Raw genomic sequence first — 15,598 nt, 5'->3', positions numbered from 1 at the left:
CCGCCATTGTTATCGCTGTGTACGTTCCTCCATCAGCTGACGTAGAGGCAGCAGTGGACACCATCCACTCCACTGTGTCCAAACTTCAGACTCAGCATCCCGGTGCATTTTTGTTGGTTACTGGAGACTTTAACCAGTCTGGATAAAGTACTGCCAACTTTGCACCAGTATGTGAACTGCCCCACATGGAACAATAAAACTCTGGACCTACTGTATGCTAATGCCATGGATGCATACAGGACTACTGCCCTTCCCCCCCTTGGTAGATCAGACCACAACCTGGTCCTGCTGACTCCCAGGTATGTCCCCCTGGTGCAGAGGCAGCCTGTGACCACCAGGACTGTGAGGAGGTGGACACAGGAGGCTAAAGATGCCCTGCAGGACTGCTTTGAGTCCACGGACTGGGACGTGCTGTGTGGACCACATGGGGAGGACATCAACAGCAGGACGGACTGTATCACAGAATACATTAAATTCTGTGAACACACCACCGTACCATCCCGGACTGGACACTGCTTCCCCAACAACAAGCCGTGGATCACCAGTGACCTGAAAGTTCTTCTTATTAAGAAGAAAGCAGCCTTCAGGTCTGGGGACAGGGAGGAGCTCAGGAGAGTGCAGCGCCACCTGAAGGAGAAGCTCAGGGAGTGCAAGGACTCCTACAGGAGGAAGCTGGAGGCCAAACTCCAGCAGAACAACGTGAGGGAGGTGTGGACCGGTATGAAGGAGATTACTGGGTTCAAGGGGAGAGAGACAACCAGGGGGAACCTGGAGAGGAGAAACCAGGGGGCTCCCTGGAGAGGAGCAACCAGGGGGAACCTGGAGAGGAGAAACCAGGGGGAACCTGGAGAGGAACAACCAGGGGGAACCTGGAGAGGTCCAATGAGCTAAACTGTTTCTTCAACAGGTTTAGTTCACCACCCTCATCTGTCTCCTCCACACCTCCCAAACACCTCTGCTGCCTCCCCCCTCCCCCTCTGCCCCCCTGGTGAACTGCATAGAGCCCTCAATCTCAAAGGGCTCTTCCTCCATCGACACCTTGACCCCCCCCCCCCCCTCTCTGTGACGACTGGCCAGGTTAGGAGACAGCTGGAGAGACTCCACCAGCACAAGGCTGCAGGACCTGACGGCATCAGCCCCGTGGTCCTGAAGACCTGCGCCGTCCAGCTCGCTGAGGTCCTACAACACCTCTTCAACCTGAGCCTGAAGCAGGAGGAGGTCCCGGTGCTGTGGAAGACGTCCTGCCTGGTTCCAGTCCCTAAGAAGACGACTCCATCCGGCCTCAACGACTACCGACCGGTTGCCTTCACATCTCATGTGATGAAGGTGCTGGAGAGGCTGGTCTTGGCCCACCTCAGGCCGCTGGTGAAATCTTCTCTGGACCCTCTGCAATTTGCGTACCAGCCTCGTGTGGGAGTGGACGATGCCATCATCTACCTGCTGCAACGAGCTCAGTCTCACCTGGATGGAACCGGTGACTCTGTGAGAATCACTTTCTTTGATTTCTCCAGTGCATTCAACACCATCCAACCACTGCTGCTGAGTGAGAAGCTGCGGGTGGTGGGGGTGGACGTGTCCACCGTCTCCTGGATCACTGACTACCTGACAGGCAGACCACAGTTTGTCCGTCTGGGCAGTGTGCTGTCTGATACGGTGGTCAGTGGTACTGGAGCTCCTCAGGGAACTGTTCTGTCTCCTTCCTGTTCACCTTCTACACAACTGACTTCCAGAACAACTCAGAGTCAAGACATCTGCAGAAGTTCTCTGATGACTCTGCAGTGGTAGGGTGTATAAGGGATGGACGGGAGGAGGAGTACAGGGCAGTAGTGGAGGACTTTGTGGAGTGGGCTGGTAGAAATCACCTGCTCCTGAACGTGGCCAAGACCAGAGAGATGGTGGTCGACTTCAGGAGGAAGACGACGGCTCCACAACCGCTGAGAGTTCTGGGAGAGGAGGTGGACATGGTGGAGGAGTACAAGTACCTGGTGTCGCCATGACAACAGACTGAACTGGAAGACCAACATCAACGCTGTCTACAAGAAGGTGATGAGTCGACTCTTTTTCTTGAGGAAACTTCGATCCTTCAATGTGTGCAGCGAGATGTTGGAGATGTTCTACCAGTCTGTTGTGGCCAGTGCTTTGTACTTCGCTGGGGTCTGCTGGGGGGGAGAGGTGGAGGGGGGAGCAGCATTGGAGCCGGAGACACCAACAGACTTAACAAACTGGTGAAGAAGGCCGGCTCCATCATCGGCTACAAACTGGACAGCCTAGAAAAGGTGGTGGAGAGGAGGACGCTGAACAAACTATTATCCATATTGGATAATCCTGACCACCCTCTCCACCACCTGCTGCAGGGACAGAGGAGGACCTTCTCCAAAAGATTCCTCCAGCTGCTGTCACAAGGACAGATACAGGAGATCATTCCAGATACAGGAGATCATTCCTGATGCAGGAGATCATTCCTGATACAGGAGATCATTCCTGATACAGGAGATCATTCCTGATACAGGAGATCATTCCTGATGCAGGAGATCATTCCTGATACAGGAGATCATTCCTGATACAGGAGATCATTCCTGCCCACTGCAATAAGACTGTACAATAACTCACCTCTGGCAAAATCCATCACACAACAATAACACTGTTGACTGTGTTTCTTGGTTTGTTTGTATATAATATATATAGATATATACTGCATTTTATATTTTATATTTTTTTACTGCTATTTTATTGCTTTTCTAATATTCTATTCTATTCTATTTTATTCTATTGTTCTATTATTATCTTATTGCTTCTGTATGCTGCTGTAGCGAAAAAATTTCCCCTCGGGGATGAATAAAGTAACTACCTAACATAACCTAACCTAATGAGCTTCATATTCCGGGTTTTATTTTGAAGGGCTATTCTCCACGCTTCCGCCCTCACTGTGGTGATTTGTCGCGCGCTTTTCTCGGCTCGGTTTGGGGAGGTAACCACGACGCACGGAGAGAAAACACCCCTGCTCCTCTGGAGAGGACGCGCAGCCGCAAAGCACTGTGGGAGTACGTGTTTTTTTTTCTACGATTAAAATTATTCACGAGTTTTTTATAAATCAGAGAGGAGTATAGAACTACAAATCCCAGCAGCAGTGAGGGAGGAGCTGTCCAAGGTGCTGGATGGCGAAAGTGGAGGAGAGAAAGTGACCGTGATTTATGTAAAATGATATTTTATAATAAAATCAATTTCAGTAGCGGGAAATTGATTAAGTCACATTTTTAAAAAGTAAAAAACGTGCAGAAAAATATTACAAAATAAAAGAAACTGGTGCAAAACGACAAAAAAAGGGAATAAAAAGAGCTGAAAAACCAAAAGCAAGTAAAAAAAAAAAAAAAAAAACCGTGTTATAAACTCATAAAATATGTTGTGTGAGGAAAAAAATTACAATTTAAACATTAAAACCGAATTCAGAGTTAAAAACAAAACCCGCTGTTATTTTCTCAGCATTTAAAGAATTTAAATTTGACATGTTAAAAAGCAGGTGCATCATGTGGACATTTAAACTTCAGGACTTTTATATGTTAATCTGAAAGATTTTGACAACAACTGACAGAAAATGTCATACTTAAAGTTCTATAATAAAGATTTCAGTAGATTCCCTTTAATATAAAACACATATATACATCTGTATATATTTCTATATTAATGACTGTTTTCATGCAGATATATAAATCAGTTGGATCCTCGAACATTTAACGGTCAGTTTAAACTAAAATACACTGAAATGACCTGAAAACCTGGTTTGAAGCTCAGTTTTATTTGGATTAAAGTTTAGATTTCTTAATTAAATCCGACCTCCACGTTTAAGTTTCAGGTTTTTGTTCAGCTGATCTCTGACCGTCCTGCAGTCTGCAGCGCCACCCTGTGGCCAAACTACAAACAGACAGCGAATAACTCAGGAGGAGGAAGTGCTCAGGTCCTTTACTTCAGTAGAAAGTTTTACTTTACTACAAGTAAACGTGCTGCTTTTAAAACCTCACTGAAGTAAAAGTAGTATAATCAGTAAAATGCACCTGAAGTATTTAAAAGTACTTTTTTAATTTTCCTGTTGTCAAATATATTTTTGTGTTAATATTGAATGAACCTGTTTCAGTTATTGATCCTTTAGTTTCTGTTCACTATTTCAACTGTTGATGTTTCAACTACTTTCACTTAAAAAAATTAAACGTTGGCTGACTTTAAAAAAATGTAAGAAATGAATCAAAATTTTGGACATTTACGTAACGTGTCCTGTTGCCAGTTTGTGTCGTATCAAAATAAAAAAAAAAGGTTCAAACATAAAAATAAATGACCTTTTTCATTTAAATGAAAAAAACAATAATTTTCAGCTGTTGCAGTTTGTTTTACTTTTTTCAGTGTATCTGACCTTAAACTAATTCCATCGATCAATTATTCTCAGCTCACTTTTTTGCCACCTATTTCAATATTATTGATTATATTTTTTTAGTTTTTGTTTAAGTGTTTCAACTGTTTTTGTCAATATTTTCAGATATTTCTTTCTACTTTCACACTTGTTTTGTGTTTCGTACACTTTTGACTTGAATTATTGAGTTCACAAGTTACTACTGATAAAATATACAAGATATATTTTAAATATCAAGCTTTAATTACTATTTCTATCAATTTACTTAAAGGAAAATACTTAAAGGTTGTGAAAAACTGAAAATGAAATATAACTAGAAAACAGTTTGTTCATATGTTGAATTTGTATGTTTTTGACGTATGAGTGTTTTTCTGACCGAGCTGCTGCGTGGAGGTTCAGTATCAGTGTGTTCGTGTTGAATCAGATTCTCTGCATGCAGCTTGTAATCCTGATAAATCCCTGCAGCCCGCTGTGCAATCAGTGTCTGCAGCTCGCTGACGGTCGATATCTTGTACTTACACCTGACCTCTGACCTCTGAAAGAACAAAGAGAGTCGCTTCGTTTTAAAAGCATTTTAATGGCTTTTTGCATGTATGTAACAGAGATGGGGAGAAATCTACAGGTGCAGATCCAACTAGCAGTGACCCCCCCGGTCCACATCACACCGACTACCTCACCTACAAACCCCAGGCCCCGCCCACCCCGCCCGCCCGCCCCCCCCATCGTGGCATTATTGATTGTGCAATATGAAGAAATATCTCGTTACTATGGTTACAGTGACAGAGGAATGCACACTATATTTATCAAACCGCCAGAGAAGGTAGCATGAAGAAAAAAAGAAAAAAAAAAAAAGGAAAGAGAAAAGAAAACAGGAACCGTTTGAGAGCCGATCACCGAGTGACTCCACCCGCCTGAACCCTGCACCAGCCGTGGAGAAACAAACGCACCCACCTGCTGCTCTCTGGGGAATCACGCCGGCCACATTTCCTCGCAGCTACGGAAGTTCGTTAGTGACAAAATTACAAAAAAAATTAAAACAAACAGGACTTGAGAGTAAAGTTTGAAATCTAAACTCACCTTTTCAGACAACGGGGGGGAGGGGGGGGACCTGCTTCCACAGGCCACGCCCACTTCAAGCTGCTTCAATCTTTAATCAGTTTGAGATTCAATTCATGATGATAAAATTCATCCAGAACTAAAAATTTTGCCTGATTGTAAATTATTTGGTGGCAAAAAAAAAAAAATTGTTTTAAAGGAAAACTTTTCAAATAGTTGAAAATCAGTGAATGATGGTGGACAAATTTATAGCTGTAAAAAGTAGTTACAGGAAAATGAATTGCCAATTTGATTAATAAAGTAGTTTTTCCATCTTCTATCAAAGTAAATTAAACATGTTCTGTATTTATATCGTTGATTTGTCAAAAAAAGATGTTACGATGGACAATTTTTACTGATCGCTGATGTTTTATGGATCAAACAATTAATCAGTAATAAAAAATTGTCTGTTTAGTTTATAAGACGTGAGACTTCTAATAAACGTTACAATTTTGCCGTTAACCTCAGAGTGCAGCGCCCCCTGGTGTGTGGACGCCGGCATGTACAATATTTTACATGTGAAATACATTTTACAAATCTGAGATTTAGGAGCAAAGTTTAAGGAATAAATATATAAAATTAGGAGTTGTTTTGTAATTAATAAAAGTATCTTCCACTTCGCTTCTAACTTTGATTACGTCTTGAAATTTTTAAACTTCAGAAAGAGTTCAGCTCAGATTTCTACTTTGTCACTAAAGAGCTTCCGTAGCTAAAAAACATCTTGACAGATTTCACTTCGGAGGTCGGCGGCGGTTTAACTCTGAAATCTTAAAAAAACAGGAGTGCTGAAGCCAACAAGCAAGCGACCATTATTCTGCGACGTTACTCACTTCCAGTAAATGCTTTGTAGAACCGACTCGTCCACTTAACAGCGATGCTTAAAGTAATTTTTAGTTTTTTTATAGTACATCTACGCCTCCCTAATAAACCTTAAGACAGCTTAGCGTAACCGTGGAAACAGAAAAACAGGAGGGGAGAACAGAAACGTACGAAGGAGGAGGAGGAAGAAGGAAATGTTTGGGGAAGTAGAAAAAGAAACAAACATTCTCAGCTGTTTGTTCCCGTCGAGCCGTTAGCGCCTCGACGGCTCCTTCGTTTTTAGAGTGTACACATCGTTAGCTAAAGAACGTTAGACTCAAATGAAGCTTATTACGGTCGGTAGGTCTTATTAGTAATAACAGGTGATTAATTAAACACAGGTTTATCTTTTAACAGTTTGTTATACACAAGTTATACATACAGTTCAAAGCACCGCAGGGCGACGCTCTGAATTACAGCCGCTCTGCAGGAAGCGGCCGGCGCCGCGGCCGACTCGCTTTTCACAGGTTTTTATTAAATCTGACCGACAGAAAAGCAGAATAATTCAGAGCTTTTAGCACTTATTTTTTTTCACATGATTCTGCAGCTTCAGAAAGGTGTAATTTCAGAGGATCACCCCACCGTGGTCTCAGGTTTCCCCGCTACAGAGGGATACACGTCATCTCGCAAAGGCCTCGCAAAAAAACCCACTGAGGTCGGACCCGAACGGGAAACTAACTACAACTTCCAAAAAAAAAAAGAACAAAACCAGAAAGTGAGACGACGGGTGAACACGACCCGCAGAAGGCAGCCGGGACGATGACAGAACAGCAGGAGATAGAAAAACACAAGAAGAAGAAAGTGGGACCTCCTCTACATCGTGGTGGCGGTGTTGTTCAGCGGCAAACTCTGGCTTCAATCTTCACGACGGCAGCTGACGTCTGTCTGTTTTTGTTCTTCCTGCTCCTTATCTTACAAAAGGTGAACGGAGGTGGAGAGTTGGAGCTGAACTGGAGCTCTGAGCCGGACCGGACGGTTGATAGGCACAGAGTGGAGAGTTTTGGCTCGGAGCTTGCATGCTGGAGTCACGCTTTGAGAGGAAGAGGAAGAGGAAGAGGAGGAGGAGGAAGAGGAGGAGGAGGAGGAGGAGGGGGGGGAGGAGGGAGGGCTGTTTGGGACGCGGTCTGATGTAGCAGCTGATCAATAAAGGAGTTCAAAAACCTCGTAGAATAATTATTATATTTAAATGTTATTTCATTATTAGAACAGCTGTGATTAAATAAACTAAATTATTCAGTTAATTCTTCTTCTGAGGATCAGCTGCTACGAACGGACTCGGAATCGACCCGCCGGTCAGCTGACGCGGACATCTTCAACAAATATGTGACCGAAGATCGATCGATGATGAGGACGACCCCGAACAGCCCGGAGGGGGGAGGAAGAGGAGGAGGGGGAAGAGTAGGAGCTTCTACTTCTTCTTGCTGAACAGACTGAAGCGTTTCTCCTTGTCTTTCTCTCGTTTGCCCGGGCTGGACTCGGCGGTCGCCGTGGCGACGGAGGCCGGCAGCGTCTGAGCGCGTGCAGCGGGGGCGGGCGTGCTATGGCTGCTGGGCGTCACCTCCGACTTGTCGCCCGACACAGCGGCTGAGATGGCCGAGATCCACGTGTTCATCTCCTCCTGGGGGAGGAAGAGGAGGAGGAGGAGGAGGAGGAGGAGGTGTCGACAATAACAAAATACTGTTATAAACTCTTACTGTTTAACATGTTTAATAAATAATTAATAAATAAAGACCAAGAATTTAAATAAAATACATTTCTATGAATAAATAAGTTAATGAAAATGTAATAAAGGATCCGTTAAGGCTAAAAAGTACGACTTTGTTTCCAGAATGTTGAAAACAAAGGAGGACCAAGGAGACCCTGAACTGTTGAGCAGTTGAAATCCTGGGACCACATTTCACTTTCAAAACTCCAGAAACTGGTCTCCTCAGTTCCCAAAGGTTTCCAGAGTGTTGTTAAAAGAAGAGTTGATGCAGCTCAGTGGTGAACATGATCCTGGAACAACTTTAGAGACGTGTTGCTGACATCAGATTCACAATGAGAAGATATTTATCAGAAAACAATAAAACTTCTCCGTTTCTAAATTTAAATGGGTTTAATGGATTTGAAAATCATCAAATTCTTTTATATTTACATTTTACTCAGCATCCCGACTTCATACAGAACAAAACAAAGTAAAACCTTTTTAAAACGGCGAGTTGAACAATCTTTAACTTTACAATTGATAAAACAAATATAGACGTATTACTGGAAGACTGAGGACTTTCATCACCATCCACTAAAACACATTTTTGAATACTTACGTCATCTTTGGCTTGGAAGAGATACTCATTCCCGTCAGTGATTCTGTGGAAGTTAAAGCATATAAATTCATATTTAGATTTTCTTCTGTACTGAAGTTACCTCGCATTATTAATTAGACGTATTAATTCACATCTTTGTAAACTGAAAACGAGCAGCGAGAGTTTCCGTCGTCACGACACCCACTTGAGCTTGAAGACGTGCTTCTTCTTCTTGTAGTCCAGCGCCACCTCGCAGACGGCGTCCCGCAGGCTGACGGGGATCTCGCTGTGATACGGGATTCCCTGGCTGGCGCTCTTCTGGTCCTTGTAGAAGCCCATCTCCTGCTGGTTGATCACACAGTACACGTTGTGCCACGACCTGCGGGGACACGGAGAGAGTCCAGGTCATCGCCGCTGCGTCGCCGACACGTCTTAACGCCGTCGCCACGACCCGTACCTGCTCGACGCCTTCTTGTTATGCCCCTCCCACTCGTGCTTGCGGTGCAGGAAGGCCTCCAGCTGGGACGTCGGAGCGTCCGGCTGGCTCTTGGCCGGCAGCGTCGCCGCCTGGCTGGCTTTGCCCTTGCGAGACGCCCCGGGAGACCCCGAGGGGCTGGGCTCCGACACGCCGTTCACCGCCTCGCCCCCGTCGATGTTCTCCTGGAGGCGGAGGAGGAAGAGGAGGAGTCAGAGGAGGAAGAGGAGGGACGGATCCGTCCCGCAGACACTCAGAAGCTTTGATCAGTAATCGGAGCGGCAGCATGCAGAGCACAGAACAATCTCAGGATTTCACTTTCAATCTGGTTAAAACAAACAAACCTTCAACTCAACACCTGAAATAAATGAGACGTAAACTGAAAGATCAGTCGAGGAAAGCATCATGTTTAAAGTCCTCAACGTGACCTCAACACCATGAAACGGACCCAGTTAACTAACTTTAACCCAACAGCTGAATGTCCTGTTTTAACTGATGATGATTTCATTATTGGTTAATTTGACAATTATTTCCTCGATTCATCGATGAGTGGAAGAAGTTCAAAACGGTCCTAAAGATGCAAAAATATCCTGTAAAATATCTAAAAGAGAAAAACGTTTTTGTTTACTTGAAAATGACTGACCTGATTATCAAAAGTTACGAAATAATTTTCTGCTAATAAACAAAGCGTTGCGTTTTTTTTAAAAATTATTCATAAATGCCAACAAAGTAACTCCATCCAATAAATCAACCTAAAATCAAAGCTAATATTTAAACGTTTGACAGTTTTACATTTCAATATCTTAAATTCTCACCGTCTGACATAATCTACAACATCTGAAATGATCTAAACCGAGACGCCGGAGTCTTCAGTCCATCAAACCACCAACGTCGTCTCCGTCCTCACGTTGAGCTTTTCAGTGTTTTAGCATTCAGCGTGAGCTCAGCCGGATTTCCTCTTTAGAGGAACATCGTACGTTGTTGAGCGGGAACGCGGTCCCAACATGCACTGATCACGTGTTTCATGACATGCATGATCACAGCACCACTCCAGAACACACAACACGGAGGACAGCGTGAGGACAGCGTGAGGACAGACGAGGACGAGACGGCACACCAAATAAAATCTCAAACAATCATGGGAGAATTGCTTGGTGGTGAGTATCAGCAGGTTTGATAGTTCCACACCACACCCACTCCACCCAGGCTCGTTACCGGACGGAGCTCTTCGAGGGCCGGACGGGAGGCGAGGAGGATCCACGGAGCTCTAACTGCAGACCCGGACCGATCCGGTCCGTCCGGTCCGGTCCGGTGGGCTTTTATTGGATCTCAACTGGACCTCAGAGCTTCAGTTTAAATCTCGGTGACGGTCGGATCGGTTCTGAGTGTTTTATTAAAGCTTCTATTAAAACCTGACACCAGTTCAGACTCTTGAACCTTAAAACGTTGTGACAGCAGTGATTCGCTGAGGAGCTCCACGGACACCAAAGACCTTTTTCTCTTTTCTAAAAACGCCCGTTTGAACCTTTGAATTTAAACGTATCTGTAACTTCTCATGTTTCGAGAAACAACAGAACAGAACACTGAAATGTTTGTTTGTGCTGGAATACAAAAATGTTTTAAAGAAATGTGTCATTTCATATAATTATTCTATTGTACTAATCACTCCAGTTTTATTTTACTTGTTAGGATATAAAATGTTCGATTTTGTGGCGGATTTTCTCAAAAATGTCATTTGTGGAATTTAAAATGAGTTTTTTGCACAAAAATTGCCAGAAAAAAGTTGCATTTTCTTTTTATCAACTACCTGATAAATAATAATATATAATGACTTCCTGTGATAATAATGCTGCTGTGCATCACAGATATTGAAGTTCTTGTGTCTCAACATTTGTGTTTGGTTTAATACGCAGAGACGACGTCAACTTTTAATGATCAAACTAAAGTTAAAGGCATTTGACATGATTTCTCTGAATATGAAGTGTACATAGTTTTAATGATTATTTATTGAAGTTCACGACAGTTTTTACTGAAAAATGTAAGGAGTTTTGCCAAATTTCAAACTCCCTCAAATATTGCAGAGATCTCCTAAAGTTGCGATAAATATTAGGACGGCAGGATTTCCTGGAGGGAAACAAACGATCAAAGAATATGAAGAACTGCTCCAGCTGATGACATCTGAACGATGATCGGATCAGAAGTTTCACAAAGTAAAACTCCAGGATGAAAACTAGTGAAGAACAATGAGATGAAGAAACATCAACAGGAACTGAAATGATAATAATGGTGACAACATGCATAAAAGAAAAACATGAAGACCGTATGAAGAGAAACACGGAGACGAACCAGAGCGGGTCGGAGGGATGATTGATGCTGACGGTTTATTGGAGGACGTGTTAGTCAGAAACATGAAGAAAGACGTTAACAGTGAACCGTGACAACAACAGACTCACGACAACATGGAACATAACTGAATAAATATAATATAATGAGGAGAGCTGGGGGAGTAAAACTGAAGGATGGAGGAGACACACAATAACACACACACAATAACACACACACACACACACACACACACACACACACACACACACACACACACACACAGCCGGACGTGTGGTGGGAGCGATTATTAACGCATCAGTTTTACATGGAACTGTGGAATGATTTAGAAAATGGATTAAAGAGATTGTATGTAAGAAATGGTTTGTTTCTACTTGAAGATGAAGATGAAGATGCATCATAACCTCGGTTCTGTTCTTTCGTCTCATCATATTTCTTGTGTCTCTCAATGTGCTGATGATGCTGTGATTTACATGAGAACACATGTTCTATATCTCAAAGACGATGTGAAGTTTTAATGATCAAATTAAACATTAAAGGCATTTGACATCTTTTATTTTAAGACAATAAGAGTAAGACATCATTTCTCTGAATATGACTGTGAATCTGTATTATAAATTACGTTTTAATGATTTGTTTATTAATCAATGGAGTATTTTTCTCATTTCGTTTTACCGAATCTCTCAATACGCTGATGATGCTGTGATTTACGTTAATGAATAAATATCTAGATTTCTCTTTGTGACGTTGCTGTGTGACCACTGAGGGATATATTTATTTATTTATTATTAATATGTCGAGGATCTCAGGTGTTGATGTTCCACAGGGTGAGTTTATAAATGATGACGTACAAGAGCAGAAACATGAGCAGCTGAGGGGAGAGGATGACGGGAGGGTCGGGCTGAAGGAGAAGGAGGGAGGAAGAGGAGGAGGAGGAGGATGAGGAGGAGGAAGAGTGGATAAAACCAGCTGCTGCTTTGTGGTTGTGAACGTACTGTGTGTGTGTTTGTTGTCCCGTTCAACATTTAACCACACACACACACACACACACACACACACACACACACACACAAAATGCAAACATCACTTCCTGTTTACATGACTTGTGTTTTCCACTAATCTGGTAATTTGTGATTTAAAGAGTTCTTCAAGTCTATTTTTTAGTTTCTTTCACTGAACAAATAAAGTACAAAAAGGGAATGTTAGATAAGTTTTAGGAAATAAAACAGTAAGAATTTAAGATTTACTTGTGAAAGACAAATTAAACAAACTAAAAGTGGACAGTACAAAGACTAAAAGCTCGTCACACTGCAGCTGTTTGAAAGAACAAATCATTTAAAATGAAGCTGAGCTCAGGAAACAAAACCACTTCGGTGGAGGCGGGATCTCTTCCTCTGCGGCGTAAATCAGTCCTGTTGCTTTACAGAAGTTATTCTTGTGATCTCGAAGCCTCTCGTTAGAAGGAATTAAAGTAAAATCTCAAACTAAATCAAACGTGAAATCTGTGAAGCTGAAGTCGTTACGATTTTAAAATAAAACACGATTAATCAATAAGGGGCAAACAATAGAGCTGTGTTCTCTGGGAGGTCAAAGGTTAACCTGTGATGTGTGTGTGTGTGTGTGTGTGTGTGTGTGTGTGTGTGTGTGTGTGTGTGTGTGTGTGTGTCATCAGGGTGCAGCGGTGGTCCTGCGGCTCTGCAGGGTGTTGCTGTATTTCTGGTAGGCAGGTGAGCGGTAACTAACCCGGGGAGACTCCTGGTCGGACGGCAGCCCGTTCTGAGACACCGGCCCTCCCTCCCTGTAGACACACAACGAGTCAGAGACACAAAGACACATTGAGTCAGAGACACAAAGACACAACGAGTCAGAGACACAAAGGCACAAAGAGTCAGAGACACAAAGACGCAACGAGTCAGAGACACAAAGACACAACGAGTCAGAGACACAAAGACACAAAGAGTCAGAGACACAAAGACGCAACGAGTCAGAGACACAAAGACACAACGAGTCAGAGACACAAAGACACAACGAGTCAGAGACACAAAGACACAACGAGTCAGAGACACAAAGACACAATGAGTCAGAGACACAAAGACACAACGAGTCAGAGACACAAAGGCGCAAAGAGTCAGAGACACAAAGACGCAACGAGTCAGAGACACAAAGACACAAAGAGTCAGAGACACAAAGACGCAACGAGTCAGAGACACAAAGACACAACGAGTCAGAGACACAAAGACACAACGAGTCAGAGACACAAAGACACAACGAGTCAGAGACACAAAGACACAATGAGTCAGAGACACAAAGACACAACGAGTCAGAGACACAAAGACACATTGAGTCAGAGACACAAAGACACAATGAGTCAGAGACACAAAGACGCAACGAGTCAGAGACACAAAGACACAAAGAGTCAGAGCCACAAAGACGCAACGAGTCAGAGACACAAAGACACAACGAGTCAGAGACACAAAGACACAACGAGTCAGAGACACAAAGACACAACGAGTCAGAGACACAAAGACACAATGAGTCAGAGACACAAAGACACAATGAGTCAGAGACACAAAGACACAAAGAGTCATTTCACTGCTGATAAAATAGTTCCTGCATCTGATGAGGTCATGAACTTTCTTCTTTTTTCTCTTTGCTCTCGTTTCTCTTTAATTAATCGATGTTAATCGATTAAAATCCAGGAAAACTGCCGTCTTTAAGCCTCGAGATTGTTTGTTTTTATCTGTTTTATTTAAGAGATTATTTAAGATAATTTGAATGTCATGAAAGAATAAAAGCGGGATAACACCGTAAAATTAAATTCTTAACTTTGTTGGTCCTCCCTAACATAACAAGAATATATAAATAAATATTTAAAAAACCACAAAAAAAAGAACTATCAAACAATAAAAACAGAAATAGTTTAAATAGAGCATTTCATGGTAAACTGAGAATTTTGGGCTTTTAGACTGTTGGTCCAACAAAACAAAACATTTGAGGACATCAAGTCAGACTGGATTATTTAAAGTTTATGACTTTAGATAAAATTCTATAAAAGAATGAAACCTGCTGCGATCGCTTGACTCTTTCACCTTCTTCCTTCACGATAATGATTCCCACATTAACATTAAACACGTTCATTAACATAATATCAGTGAGTTGTAATGTTTCCGTGCTTCCTGTATTACTTTGCTGCATCGTCTGTGGGCGGAGCCTCTGTGGCGGCAGGTTGTCTCCTCCTCTCTTCTTCCTCTTGCGTTCTTCTCACTTCCAGTAACTCCATCTGGAGAACAAACACACCGTCAGCCTCCTGTTTACTAGAACCCGACTCTTCATCCTCCTCCTCCTCCTCACCGTCGTCAGCCTCTCCAGCGCGGCGAAGCGCTCCTCCCAGGTGGCGGCGGACTTCTCGAAGGCCTCGTGACGTTTGATGAGCTTCTCCACCTCGTCCACGTTCTGTCCCATGTCCCTGCCGGACAGGTAGGGCTCCTGACCCAGCAGCCAGGCCTCGGCCACGCCGGCGTCCCGGGAGAACTGGTGCACCTCCAGGACTGAAAACACACACACACACACACACACACACACACACACACAGGTTAAACCACACACACTCTCATCATTTAACCCCGTGAGTGTAACGGAGGAAGTGAAGGGGACGTCTCACCCAGTCTCAGCCACTCCCATCGGTCCTCCCACTTGTCAATCATGTCTTTCCTCTTGTCCGTCAACTGCAACAACTTTTCTTTAATCTGCAGGAACGAAACAGGAAAACAAGCTGATGACAAACGTCTGCATGAAGTTTGGACAAAGAATAAATAAACAAACAGTGAAAAACATCACAAACATCTTAAAAATCATTTGAAACCCTAAACCCTTAAAACTAATTTGTACATTTCAGGAAACCACGTGAGACTTTTAAATAGAAACTGCAGTTTAAAATAAAGACTAAAGTCACATTTAAACATCAATATGTATGTTTTTCTTTCGTCATTTTTAAAAAAAAAACACCTTTATGTTTGTGTTTACGTGGTCAGACTGACTTTCTCCACCGAGGATTCAAATCTCACCACAACGGATCAAACAAAACAAAATGAAATGAAATAAAATACCATAAAATAACAAAATCAAGTCAAATCAAACCAAACCAAA

The 15,598-nt window shown here is 42.9% G+C and overlaps 1 protein-coding gene across 4 annotated transcripts in view; it reads right to left on the bottom strand.

Moving 5' to 3' along the window:
* Positions 1–4,956: 4,956 nt before the first annotated feature.
* The window catches only part of LOC138215171 (spectrin beta chain, non-erythrocytic 1), an 87,222-nt gene continuing 76,580 nt past the window's right edge, over positions 4,957–15,598 (bottom strand). For all 4 annotated transcript variants that reach the window (XM_069177179.1, XM_069177180.1, XM_069177182.1 and 1 more), the window contains 8 exons: positions 15,114–15,198; positions 14,804–15,000; positions 14,638–14,732; positions 13,196–13,250; positions 9,092–9,294; positions 8,840–9,013; positions 8,656–8,698; positions 4,957–7,970 (listed from right to left, as the gene is read on the bottom strand). In XM_069177179.1, coding sequence (XP_069033280.1) covers positions 7,761–7,970; positions 8,656–8,698; positions 8,840–9,013; positions 9,092–9,294; positions 13,196–13,250; positions 14,638–14,732; positions 14,804–15,000; positions 15,114–15,198 — 1,062 coding nt within the window. In that variant the 3' untranslated portion in view covers positions 4,957–7,760. The remainder of the gene's footprint in view (positions 7,971–8,655; positions 8,699–8,839; positions 9,014–9,091; positions 9,295–13,195; positions 13,251–14,637; positions 14,733–14,803; positions 15,001–15,113; positions 15,199–15,598) is intronic.

This window comes from Embiotoca jacksoni, unplaced genomic scaffold (assembly GCF_022577435.1).
Source record: "Embiotoca jacksoni isolate LCO1_2020_lvr unplaced genomic scaffold, fEmbJac1.0.p SCAF_70, whole genome shotgun sequence".
Lineage (NCBI taxonomy): Eukaryota > Metazoa > Chordata > Actinopteri > Embiotocidae > Embiotoca > Embiotoca jacksoni.
Note: the sequence above shows the minus strand (reverse complement) of the source record. Positions and strands in the feature narration are given on the sequence as shown.